Source organism: Symphodus melops (genome assembly GCF_947650265.1).
Source record: "Symphodus melops genome assembly, chromosome: 1".
Taxonomy (NCBI): Eukaryota; Metazoa; Chordata; class Actinopteri; order Labriformes; family Labridae; genus Symphodus; species Symphodus melops.
In genome coordinates, this window is record NC_136691.1 from 43,144,090 (window position 1) to 43,157,787 (window position 13,698).

The 13,698-nt window shown below is 39.7% G+C and overlaps 1 protein-coding gene across 1 annotated transcript; it reads left to right on the forward strand.

Moving 5' to 3' along the window:
• The first annotated feature begins 297 nt into the window (after positions 1-297).
• Positions 298-10,361, forward strand: qsox2 (quiescin Q6 sulfhydryl oxidase 2). Its single transcript, XM_079351656.1, has 12 exons — positions 298-864; positions 4,139-4,239; positions 4,356-4,404; positions 5,128-5,233; positions 5,557-5,647; positions 5,979-6,124; positions 6,579-6,728; positions 6,815-6,944; positions 8,063-8,185; positions 8,258-8,408; positions 8,499-8,687; positions 8,816-10,361. The coding sequence occupies exons 1-12, from the start codon at positions 630-632 to the stop codon at positions 9,373-9,375; spliced, it is 2,031 nt and encodes a 676-aa protein (XP_079207782.1). The 5' UTR covers positions 298-629; the 3' UTR covers positions 9,376-10,361.
• Positions 10,362-13,698: the final 3,337 nt, after the last annotated feature.

Below are 13,698 nucleotides of genomic sequence, written 5' to 3' on the forward strand. Positions count from 1 at the left end.
AATAAAACATTAATTGACAAAACACAAAAAAATCACTCACAAAAAATGAATGCAAGAAACAGGAAGACTAGAATTCACCTAGTGTTATGACTATTTTTTTAAGACAGTTTACTGCGTTTTGCTGTTCAAATCTTTGGAGGTCACTTTAACGTCGCAGTACCAGTTTATTGCTAACTTTTGCTGTATCCTAGGCAGAAATCTTCGAGTAGCACGGCCATCACGTTTTACGTCAAACCGTGCGTCAATCAAAGATCGTCTATTGAAGACATAACGCTCTCTACGTTTAAAACAAGTACATCCTGGTTGTTTCCATGGTAACTCGAACATTACGAAGAAATTCTTATTACTTGAAATAAGTCGTTTTTTTATTCATTGAATCTTTGATTTAAAGTAACTAGTGTTGTGTCTTGTGGTGTTATGTTTAACCCTTTGTGGTTTAATTGTCTTTGGAAATCGTCTCAGAGGGAGATGTCTGTCTCTCCGTTCCTCTCAGCTTAAACAGAACCACAACTAGCTGGTAGCGAAGCAGCTGCTCTCATGTTTCCTCGGACCCGTGTGATCATTTTTGGAAGAAACTTTCAAGATTAGTGACAGCCTGCTCTCGGTGTGTCCCTACCCGGACATAAGGGATGCTCCGGTTCTGGTTCAAAGCGGCGGTCGTACTCTGGCTCGTCCCCGGCTGTCTGGGAGCCGCAGCTAGGCTGTACACGGAGGAGGACCCGCTGGTGATCTTAAGCGGCAGCAGCCTAAAGCCCACCGTCAGTAACTCTACTTCGGCCTGGATGGTCCAGTTCTTCTCCTCCTGGTGTGGACACTGCATCCAGTACTCCAGCACATGGAAGTCCTTGGCCCGGGACGTCAAAGGTATCTCACACTCGGTTTGGGTCTCTTTTGTAAATACCAGACTGCATTTATAGTCTCAATTTACTGCATTCTGGCTTTTTAAGTGAAACAATGACCCGTGATTAAGTATAATTGAGCATACTTTCTCATTCTGGCATCTCACCCTTTAGTTCGGCATTGACACAATACAAAAATAGACTATAAATTACACTCAATGCTCACTTCTGCTTCATGTGACCAACGATTGAAAGGAAATGTTTTGGTTCTGAAGACATTGAAAAGGAGGTGATTATTTAATGAAGATCCTGGTGACTTACAGTTTTAGTTAAACAGATTGATGTTCACTGAATGTTAATGTTAATAAGATGATTTCACTCCACGTCGACTCAAATCACTGTCTTGAACTGGATTAAAGGGTGTGTGTGCTAGTTTTGATTTATCATGTTGATGTGAGTAGACCAGAAAATAAAAAAAAACAAGTTGTTAAATCATGATGTTAAATCAAGTCGTGTACACAGGACAGGTTTGGACTTTAAATAACATTGAAATAGTTGAACAACATAGAGTTGAAAGCAGGTGAGATGTTGTCCAAACTATTAAAGCAGATCTCATGTCATATGAAGAGGAAATGATAAAAGGAAGCGTAACTTATTCACTAAATGTAATCAGCTGTGTGGGTGTTGGGTGGTTTTATTCTAGGCAACATCAGTGGGTCTTTTATATTATTAATATCAACCTTATCCCACAAATATTCTCTGGTGAGTATTGAGACAGTGTATAAAATGTGGAAATGTCCTAAAGGAAGGGAAGCTGAGTCAAAAAAAAGAACAAATACAAACATCATAGACACGTCATCTTTCACGCGGACTGGTTTTAAGTCTGACCTGAAGCTCCTTTCCTTAATGTCACTTCCACTGTCTCTGCCGATTTCCTAATCTATCCACTTTGTTATTTAAAGGGATACTTCACCCATTTGCATGAAGCTGTGTATCATTAGAAACATGGTAGTAGTGTTGAATGGTCGTGAATCCAACCCTCATTTTGCCCTGAGACGAGAAAAAAATATCTTTCTTTGCCTGGAAGTTTTCTTCATGTGATGCAATATGATGCTTTTTGCATGAAAATGGGTGAAGTATCCCTTTAAATGGAAAAAGCCCAAACATTAATTTCAAAAAGCACACAAAACTAAAATGTTTGTTCATCGTCGTGGTTATAATAAAACTATTTAATTAGTTTAAGAAGCATGTGTTTTCCTTGTAGTATATTTTATAAGGATGTATAAGTGAACTTAATTATGTCTACAGTAGATTTATTTATATATTGGATTGAAATTCTGAGAAATCTGAAGTAACAAACAGCTGTAACCTTTGTGATTACAGTCAGGAACAACGAATCTGGTTGATACTGACTGCAACGTTTAAAGGAGAGTTTCTATTATTAGTGTATTTGTACAACAAGTGCAAGAACCTGAGCAGACAGAACAACCTGTGGGAACCAGTCTGCTGTGTTTAGTCTCCATCTGCCCCAAAACTCTCAGGGGAATCTCTCTACTGAGACCAGCTGCTTCTCTAACACACACACACACACACACACACACACACACACACACACACACACACACACACACGCTCTCTTTGTGGAACCTGCTGTCGGAGTCAAAGGGCATCTGAGACAAAAAAAAAAGACCACGTTGAACCCCTCGAGAGGCGGGGGCTGGGAGGCAGACAGTCACATAGACACACACACACACACACACACACACACACACACACACACACACACACAGTTAGAGACCAACAATTTTGTCAAAATATTGACAGACAACGCAGGGCAGGGCTCTATGATCTGAGGGGAAGCAAGGTTCACTGATAAAATTAATTTATTAAAATTTCCAAAATCAAAAAAAACGCTTTTTGATAATACCGTTTAATAAATTGGGTAATGTAGTCTGAGCAGTCTGATGAGTGCAGTCATCATTTTTAAAGCCTGTGTTCAGTTTAGTTTATTGGCTTGACAGCACAATATAATACACAATCAAGTATTGTTAATGTTTAGTGTTTACTTCTGAGTTTGATTGTAAGAGTAAAGTACAATCAAATATCAGTTAATAAATATAGTGTAGTATTCTGTCGTTACGTTGGGACACTTCAATTTAAAACTTCCATGTGTGATGTGTGATCAGATTGGCCTGCCTTGAGACCTATCACTGCAGAAACTATTTGCGATGAATGCATATTGATATAAAAACAGAGGGGCAGAGAACACAAATAAACCAAATTAAATCATTGACTGATCAAGTTGCTGGGGAATTCATAAATCAGGGAGAATACAGCTGAAGAGAGTCTCTGTTTCTCTCATGTGAATTATTTATTTATTATTAAGATGCATTTTAGTTTTTACTTTTCATATGTAATCATTCATACATAGACAAATCTCCAAAACATTTTCACTATTAAACTCTTTATTTCCTGTATAAGTAAGAAAGAGAGCGGTTCATGTAGCCTATAAAGAAACAGTTCAGCGTTTCATCATAGACTTTACCTCACATAAATCCAGAAACCAGAGAAAAAGAAATTGCGACTGGTGCATCAGTAAAACAGACTTCACCTCAAATCACTGTCTGCAAGTTGCAACAGAAAGCTTCTTTGTCTTCTTTTCAGTTTGAAGTTGTGCTCTCCTCTCTCGCTGCTGTGCGTTGTCCCTTTAAGGCTGATCTGTGCTAACACCCGCTGTATGTAACCGGAGATACTTTTCTGTTGTAACCCTGGTTACAGGGAGTTCCTGTTGATCTATGAGTCATAGGATGTTGGGCTCTGTGAGATGCAGACTGAACCTCTTCATCGTGGTCATCACTTCAGACAGTCAGCTGCTGCCACCTGATTTGCAGATTAGATCATTACACTGACAGCAGATGTACAGGTGTACATGATCAAGTGACATTTTTGTATCATTTAAAAAAACACAAATATTAATTCTGTCTGTCTGTCTGCACCTCTTTACCTCTTCCTACATTTCTATTTTCTTGCTGTTCCTCTTCCACTGCTTGTCTATCCGTCTCTCTCTTCCTGTTTTTGTTGTCTCATCTCCATTTTTCTCTCTCTCTCTCTCTGTCTCTGTCTCCCTCCCTCCACAACTATCTGTCTCTCTCGGCCCTCTTCTCTCTGCCTGTCCACCTGTCTCTGTATCTCTCTCTCCCACCTATGTATTTCTCTCTTCCTTCTGTCTGTCTGCCATCTTTGCCTCTGTTTCTGCCCGCTCGTGTCTCTCTCTCTCCCCCTCCCGGTCTGTCTCTCAGACTGGCAGCAGGCTCTCAGTGTGGCTGTGTTGGACTGCGCTCAGGAGGAAAACTTTGATGTGTGTAAAGAATACGGCATCAAATTCTACCCAACATTCAAAGTACGTGAAATCACTTCTACCTTTACTGTGCACTGAGCGCACATTAGTTCTACATCATACAACCCACACAACACATGTACTCACTGTAATAACTCTGGTGATCTGTTTGTTTACAGTACTTTCATGCTCACAGTCCAGAAACAGACAGAGGGACAATTTACAGAGGTAAGACTGACACACCACCTGTCTCACAAACCACTTCCTGTCTGACACCATCTGTCTAACGTGCCCTATCTTAGACATCACCCGCCTCACACACTACATGTATCGCACCATCTATTAGAGATACATTTTGAATACAATAATGAATCAAAATCGTGAATGAAACCAATAAAAAAAATAGTAATAATCTTTATCTTGTGCATCAAACACCACCTGTGTCAAATACCACCACACAGGCTGTGTGTGATCTACACACAGCCTGTTTCTCATTCCCTGTCTCACACTTCTTGTGTCAAAACACCCATCTCATCTCACCGACCTGACACACGACTTTGTCACACCATACCTGTGTTTTCACATTCACACTACCTGCCTCACACACCAGCTCTGTCACACTATCCCTCTCCCTCTGCTTGTTTAACTAATATCTTGTCTCACCTCCTCACTGTTCACTCAGACACAACATGTGAACGTGTCTCACACACTGTCTCATTCACCACCTTTATAACACTTTACCCGTGTGAAACTGCCTGTCTCAAATACCACTTGTCTCACACACAACCTGTCTCACACCACCTGCTTCATACACCGTCATTCTAACACCACTTATGAACCACCACTGCAAAACTTCTCCCAGCCATCTTTACATGTAATGGACATGTCTGTCTCTCTCTCTCTCTCTCTCTCTCTCTCTCTCTCTCTCTCTCTCTCCCTCTCCCTCTCCAGGTGCAGACAGAGAGATCCAGTCAGTGAGACAGTTGATGGTGAACATTTTACAGAACCACACCAAGCTGAACTGGCCCGATCACTGTCCTCCACTGAAGCCATACAGGTAAAAGAAGCTCTATGTGACTACTGCTTGAACTTCAATTAAAAACACAAGAAGATTTGTCATTACTGATGATATTTCACATTCGTCCCCCGAAGAGACAGTCAGCTGGGAGGCAACACACACACACACACACACACACACACACACACACACACACACACACACACACACACACACACACACACACACACACACACACACACACATCTTTCAAGATATTTTTCTGGAAAAAATAACAACACGAAACAAACTGTCATAAAATAAAGTGATAGTAGATTCATCAGTCTGTCTTTCCTTCTTTCTGCCTGTTTGCTTGTCTCTAGCTCTGTGGAGCTGCTGCCTCTCTTAGGACAAAGGTTGGATCACTACACTGCCATCATCATAGAGGAACCAGACTCCTTCGTAGGACGAGAGGTAGGATGAAGACTGAGCTGAACTTCTATTGGATGGTGTATCATTTATCTGGTGTGCATAAAAAACAGCTTTATCTTTAATTCCATTCTCTGACCATAAAAATAAAAGTTTAACATTAACACTCCCAGAATGCTTAAAGTGCTCAGCAGCTGAACTGTAAAAAGCAAAAAAACAACCTCTCCTATCATCAGGAAATTCCATGTATCAGCTGTGGTTGAGAGAGCAGCAAGACCACCTCACAGAGATCAGGATTCTTTTTGTCATAAATATGTCAAGCATCAAATAAAAAACCTTTTTTTTTTTTGTCTCTCTCTGCCTACCCATCCTTCAGGTGATCCTGGACCTGCTGCAGTTCTCAGGTTTGGAGGTAAAGAGGGCTTTGAGCTCAGATCTCCCCCTGCTGGACACCCTGAAGGTCTCTACCTTCCCCTCCGTCTACCTGCTGCACCCGAACGCAACACACTCACAACTGCATGTGTGAGTGAACACAGTTATACACACAAACTCATACAGAACCTCTATTCCTGTGTGGACCAGGAAAGAAACCATTAGGAGCTTTCTCGTGTGAGAGTGGACTTGCTCCAAATGAAAACACGTTTAAGTTGAGATGATGGCTGTTTGAGTTACTTTATGATTTCAGAAATGAAAATGAAACTGCAATTTCAATTATTTTATACAAATATGTGGAATCTTCCTTAAGAAACATGATCTTAAACATTGAACTAAAAAACAAATCATAATACATGTGTTCTCACTTTGGGGTTTTAACAATACAGGACCAAATGAATTAGTATTCAGCCTTTATTTATTGAGGAAGTATGTGGAGATGTAGCATTATTTTTGCACGATTTGTTTCTCCTCTTTCTTCTCCCTCTCACACTCCTTCCTCCTACTTCTTGTTTATGTTCTTCTCCTTTTTTCTCTCTTTCAGTCAGAAGCAGTTACGGTTCTTCTTCTCCTCCTTGTTGAGGACATTACCTGGAGTTCAGCGCCGGATAAACTCAGGCAGCAGTACCAGCGGAGGCCCATTGGGGGTGCTGTCTGACAAACAGAGCAGTGAACCCTGGAGAGACTTTGACAGGTCAGAGACTCAGTTAGACCTGCTCGGCTCGACTCAGCTCAGTTTGACAGTGAGTCATGAGTAAACCTGTGCGTGTCTCTCTGCAGGTCAAAGGTGTACACGGCTGACCTGGAGTCAGCCCTCCACTACCTGCTGAGAGTAGAACTGGCTACCCATAGTTACCTGGAGGGGGAGGAGCTAAAGATCTTCAAGGACTTTGTTGTTCTGGTGGCAAAGGTTGTTGCTATACTTTATATAGGAATCACAATAACAGGACTTTATTTAGTTCTGAATAGTACCAATGTTTTCTTTGTTCGGTTTCTATTCTTCTCTCCATGTGTAAAAGCGATACCTTTGGGGTTTTTTTGTCAAATAATGCAAAACTATGAGCAATGTTCAATCCTAACAGAATAAAGCAAACCGAACAATGCTTACAAAAACAAAAGTATATCCTAATTTCCATTTTTAAGACTTATCCTCTCCTTATGTAAAATTGATTCAACAATAACAGTTACAAACTTGGTTAGTTTATAATAATAATAGTAGTAGTATTTACTTACATTTCATTTACTTTTTTGATGTCCAGGTGACGAGCCTGCTAAATCACTGATTCTATGTAATAGGCGGTTGCTTATTCTCCATGTAGATGATATCTGTTTAGTTCTGAGTTGCTGTGTTTAAAAGTGAAATAACTTAACTCTTACTCAAAGGAAAAAAGAAAAAAAAGCATATTCCTCAAACGTATGAACCATGCCATGTGAACAGAATATAAACTTTTAATGGGTTGAATCACACATTAATTGTTAGGGTTGTTTTTTGGGGAGTTTTTTTCAATTCAGAAAGTAAATCTAGTTTAATGTGTTAAAACATGATTTTTGAATTCAAGAAAATTAAAGTTAAAGAAATGTATTTCAAAACGATAACAGCTCAATTTAGGACTTAAGTTTGTCAGCAAAACACAGATCACATTACCCAATGAACAAGTTGGTCAGTATTGTAATCTTTTCAAACACAACAAACAAAACAATCTGACAGTTGGACAGAACAATCAACATAAAATCAATTCAATTTGTAGGATCCCTTCAGTATTCATAAATTCTCCAGAACATTTTCAGTCCCAGTAGATTTTAGATACAAATCTGCATTATATGCTGAGCTTGCCACCAGCAGAGCTGGCTCCGCCCACACCAGACCCATAGCCCCTTCGTCAATCCAATGCCAAGCAGCAATCTTTTGTTTGTTTATTTTTTAAAAAAGTGTAACAAAAGTTTTAAAGAAATATTCAAAAGAAAATGTTATTATTGGTTCTTAAGCATCCCATACAAATGTTAATGTCTCTGTCTGTACCTGTTCAGTTGTATCCAGGTGGGGGTTCTGTGGTGAAGCTGATGGAGACTCTTTCTGATTGGCTTCTCAGTATGCCGCTAAAACGAATTCCCTACCAGGCAGTCCTTGACCTGGTGGACAATAAGATGAGGGTGAGACGCACATACAAGCATATTGTTAAGATTCATACAGAGCAGCAGCTGACCTCACACTTCTTGCCCCAGATTTCAGGTGTATTTCTAGGGGCGGAGCTTCACTGGGTTGGTTGCCAGGGCAGCAGACCAGGGCTGCGAGGTTACCCATGTTCCCTGTGGACTCTATTCCACGTCCTGACAGTCCAACATGACGCCACACCCACTGCACTGGAAAACACAGGTACGCACATTCTAACACGCCTATCGAAGAAGTCTACATGTCTTACATGTCTGTCTAACACTGCTTCGGCTGGGCCATGCTCCTGTGCAGGTCTGGAGCGCGACGCAGCCCCGGTGCTGCAGGTGATGCGTCAGTACATCCGGACATTCTTCGGCTGTGAGCAGTGCGGCCGACACTTTGAAGAGGCAGCAGAAGAGAGCATGAACAAAGTGACAAACAAAGAGCAACAGATTCTCTGGCTGTGGAACCAGCACAACATGGTCAACTACCGACTGGCTGGTAAATGCATACTCACTGAAACAAGGAGTTATGGGAAATGTAGTTCCAAACATTTCGAGAGTTAAAATAAAATAAAGTTTTTGATTTAGTTTCTGACGCCTTCCCTCCCTTCATTTCTCCTCCTCCAGGCTCTCTGAGTGATGATCCCCTCTTTTCCAAAGCTCCCTGGCCGAGCCCCTCCCTCTGCGCCTCCTGCCACGAGGAGAAGAATGGTGTCCACGTCTGGAACCAAGACAACGTCCTCCTCTTCCTCCGACAGCACTACGGAGCCTCCAACCTGTCTCCCAAATACTCCATGATTCCCCAACAACTCCCTGCGCCTCCTCAAAATCCTAAAGCTGATTCTGCAAAACAGACAAGCCAGCCACAGGAGGAGCACAGAAAGGAAGGGGAGGAGAGAAAGGAGAAGGACAAGAAAGCTGAGGAAAAAACAGAGCCTCAACCTGTTGACAAGGCTTTGAGGGGAGATGGGAGAGGGGAGGTTTTGGACTTGGGGGTTAAAGTTGGGAGAGAAGGAGGAGGAGCTGGAGGAGGTGTTTGGATTCTGGGTCTGGGTTTTAACAGCGTAGACATGAGTCTCTGTGTGGTCCTGTATGTCTGCTCCTGCCTCTTCCTCATGCTCCTTTTCTTCTTCTTCAAAGTCCGATCCAGGAGATGGAAACTCAGATACTCCCGCCTCCATGTGTGACCAGACTGGCTCAGTGCGGCTCAGTCTCCATTAAATCAGGCCCAGACCTGATTGAAGCAGCTCTGGATTAGGGAGTCCTGTCTGAATTAAATGGCCAGTCTACCAGATTGACAGCCAATTTAGGACTTTTTAAATTTTTATTTTAGACTTGTGGCTCAGATGTGGAACCTCATCTTAATTTGTTCTATTTAATGAACCTCCTGTTTTGATTTATTTATTTGACATTTTGAACTTTGGACTTTGTGACCATGTGTGTCTTTTAAACTGTGTGTGATAACAGGACTGAATACTGGTTCTGCGGAGTTCACTTTGTGCCATGTGGTAAACCTGCTGACAGGTGACACACTTGTTCTCTTTGGCCCCACCCTTTTGTACACAAATTCTGGTGGGTTGGTGTGTGATTTAAATGTGAATCTTCGAGCCGTCCTGATTATGGATCTCTGCAGACAGGGTGTTCTAGTGATAGGAAGTTTTATTGATTGGTAAATTTTGCATTTTGGGACCCTCCAATAGTGACGACAGACACAAATTGTAACTGACAATTAGAAAAGTTGTTTGAATATGAGAATTTAGATTTTATAAAAATGTTTTTGAAACTGACCAAAAAAGCCTACTCTAGCATGGATATTTTTACTGTTGTATTGTATGAATACTGTTCTGTTGATATAAGAGAGTAAATTTATACAAAACAAACAACACTGAAATCCAGGTCTGAAACATTTCAACCCATCAATAGCAACTCTTTACTCAAATACAGACATAACAACTGAACTAGAAAAATCTTTGTGTTTTGCAGAACCAGTATCATTATAAAAAAAAATTCATTGCAGTTTTGGTCGTTTTTTTTCCAACTCTTTGGTCAAATACTCAAGAAAACCTGCTTTGTACTAAATGACTAAAAATGACATGTTACAGAATCCTTAAAAACACATGTTCAATGTCACAGTCATGACTGCAGATTTTATGAATAAAGTGAGTACAAATGAGTTCAGGCAGTGCATTTGGAGGTTTTAAGGTGATCCAAAGACCTTCTTCCCTGTTGTCACAATTTATACTCCTTTTCAACAACTTTATATAGGTCTCAGAGGACCTCGAAACAAGTCGGTTTCTTGCCAAAAACCCACTCTGGTCCTATATTTTATCATGCATATAAACCTTTTTTTCAGCCCTGCTCACAACAGGCTGTTCTGTGTCAACAGCTTTGAATGCAAATTAGTTGTATCCGACCATGTCCCTTTTGGGTGGCTTGGGTTTTCTTGCATTATTCCCTATCATTTACGGTAAGAAGGCAGACACGGAGGAGCAGGAACTAGCTGCGCTCCAGCCACTTGAGGGGCTGTCGTCGAAGAACCATGGTCCCTAGTTCAAAAATAATAACAGATAAAATTTTCATGTCGCATTATCTTGCTATGTACACCTGGCTGTGGGAGTGTCACCCGCCTGGGGTAGGGATTACTGTACTTCATGATTTCATGGAGGGAAAATCTCCAAAGGGCGTATTTCTAACGCACATTTTCTAAATGCTCGAGCAGGCAAAAGACGGAGAGGATGGAGTTTCCACATAATTCATATACTCATTTATAGGTAATCTGCTAAAAATGAAGTTACATTTTATTTATTGAATTAAAACCCAACACGGCATTTGACATTATGTTTCAGATTCTGAAAATGTTTAATAGAGACATCCACCTGTTTGAGCTCAAACAGAAGAAAAAAGCATCACTATGAATTTAAAGGTCATATTATGAAAAGTACACTTTAGCATGTTTTTTGAACAGTAATCTAGAAAAAATATTACATTTTATGTTGCAGCCTTATACTAAAATCAGTTCTATTGTTTTTCCTCTCATCAATCTACAGTCAATACACCATAATGACAAAGTGGAAACTGAATTTTAGAAATGTATTCAAGTTTTTAAAAAGGAAAAACTGAAATATCACAAAGTATTCAGACCCTCTACATGGTATGTAGTTGAAGCACGTTTGTCATCAATTGAGTCTTCTTGGGTATGACGCAACTAGCTTTGCACAACTAGATCTGTTTTTTTCTGTTGTTCTCTGCAGATCAAACTCTGTCAGGTTGGATAGGGACCATTGGTGGACAGGCATTTTCAGGTCTCTCTAGAGATGTTTGATGTTCGATTGAGCTACTCAAGGACATTCATAAAATTGTCCCTTAGCCACTAATGCACTGTCTTGGCTGTGAGCTTATGGTCAATGTCTAGATTGACCACTGAAAAAAACCCAAAAAAATGTAACTTTCCTTCAAAAGGAGTACATTAAATAAATAAAAACATGGAATGGAAATAAAATGCTTAATTTGCTTTGTTTAATCAGACCCTTATTTTATATAAAAAGAATGAATGGTCATTGATGATTGAATTAAGTGTATTTATGAAGTGGAATATACATTTCATCAGAAAACCCCCAAAGTTTGAATAAAGGCTTGTGTTACAATCTAATGTTCTTTGTTTTTTGTGTTTAATCAAAGTAAGATTACTTTTGGATTCTACTGTTTATTTGCAAAGTTCTTGTATTTTTATTTTTTAAACCCCATTTTATTTAATTGTATTTATGTTTAAGGTAAACTACTGTGTAGCTAAAGTTTATTTATTTCATTGCAGTTTGTATGTTTCTGGAGGAGATATTTGTGATTCCAGTTTCACATTGATTGAAGGAAGAGTCTTTATTAATAATGATTAAATAAGATTTATAAATGTTAATAAATGTTGCTACAGCTCAAAATTATTCATGTTTACTGCAGATTACTTGCTCAAGTAAGATGTTGAACTTAAATTTACCTTCAGAAGTGGGTTTTAGCCTTTAAGTAGTAAAAGGTAGTGATGTTATGCTCATCTCAATAAATGTTTAGTGCAAAAGAACAAAAAAAAGAGGAACAAGTCGAAGATCAGTTCATCTGTTTGCAGATTTTCTCAATGTCTGCACTGTGCTCTGTAAGGTCCATCAGAATAGCTTCCATACAAGACTGCATTGTACCTTTTCGCTATTCAGCCTTTGGGCAGGCAGCTTTCTCTCTTAAAGCCATCACAAAATGAAACACTATTCCAGACAATATAAAGATTGTGAGTCATTTGAGTCACTAATTTTTGTCAGTCATTTACTCTATCATTTTTTATTTAATCCACTCATGGGGCTGACAAGGCCTGCTGTGTGATGGTGTGCGTGTGTGTGTCTGCAAGGGACATTTTATATGTGTAATTCTATTTGTTACTTGTTGAGTGATGTATGCTTTTATATATGCTATTTTTCTTACCTGCCAAAGGGACTGCAGATGTAAATTAGCCTAAGGCTAACTCTGGTGAAATGCATCAAGTGGTTACATTTATGTTTAAATTTCACACGGTCCCTAACAAATAAAGTTGAAATTGAATTTAAATTGAATGTCCTTTAACTCTCACACAAAGCACGTTTACAGGACAGCTTATTTTCACCTTTGTAATATCTCTCAGATCAGGAAGATCCTGTATCAAAACAATGCAGAACAACTAGTTCTTGTATTTGCTACATCTAGGTTGGATTACTGTAATTCTCTTTTATAAAATCCACTCTTCAAAGCACCAACAATAGCCGGAGCTCTGACAGCCTGGTGGACTCAGATCTCAGATCTGTAAAAACATATACACAATGACCAGTAACACAAATGTACAACTCAGACAATTCAAAGTCCTCCACAGATATCACCACACAGGCTACAAATGATCAAAGATGGGATTCACCTCGGAAACATGCTCACACTGTACACACGGACGATTGCATGCACTCTGGCACTGCACCCCAGTTCAATCATTCTGGAAAACAACCACTCATTCACTCTTTACAGTATTTGGCTGCTACATCCCAATGTCCCCATGTACAAGTACAATTCCACCTATAACTATTGATAGACTTCATATTTTGTTGCCTTCTCTCCTTCTTACGTATTTAACAGGATTATTTTACATTATTAAAGTTAGTCAAAGTGTATTACTGTGTCCACTCTGTTTGAGTGATATATTTAATTGGCAATTGTAATTTCCTTCTATACAAGGCACCCGTTATTTATATTTACAAACAGCGCCCTCGTGTGGTGAGAGATGTGATAATAAAGGTCTGGGATTGTCAGTTGTTTCCTCTTGGCTGGCTGACCTTCTCAATTATGGTATGTAGGCCTACTGAAACCAGCTCCGTGACATGTGGTAAATACTAAGCAATAAAAGCAACTTTAACCAAGTCAAAACGTATTTAAAGTGACATAAGTAGTCTTGTCACGTTTTGTGACTGTTGATGTATTTCATTTGTGGTTATTGTTTTGTGTAGTAAAGT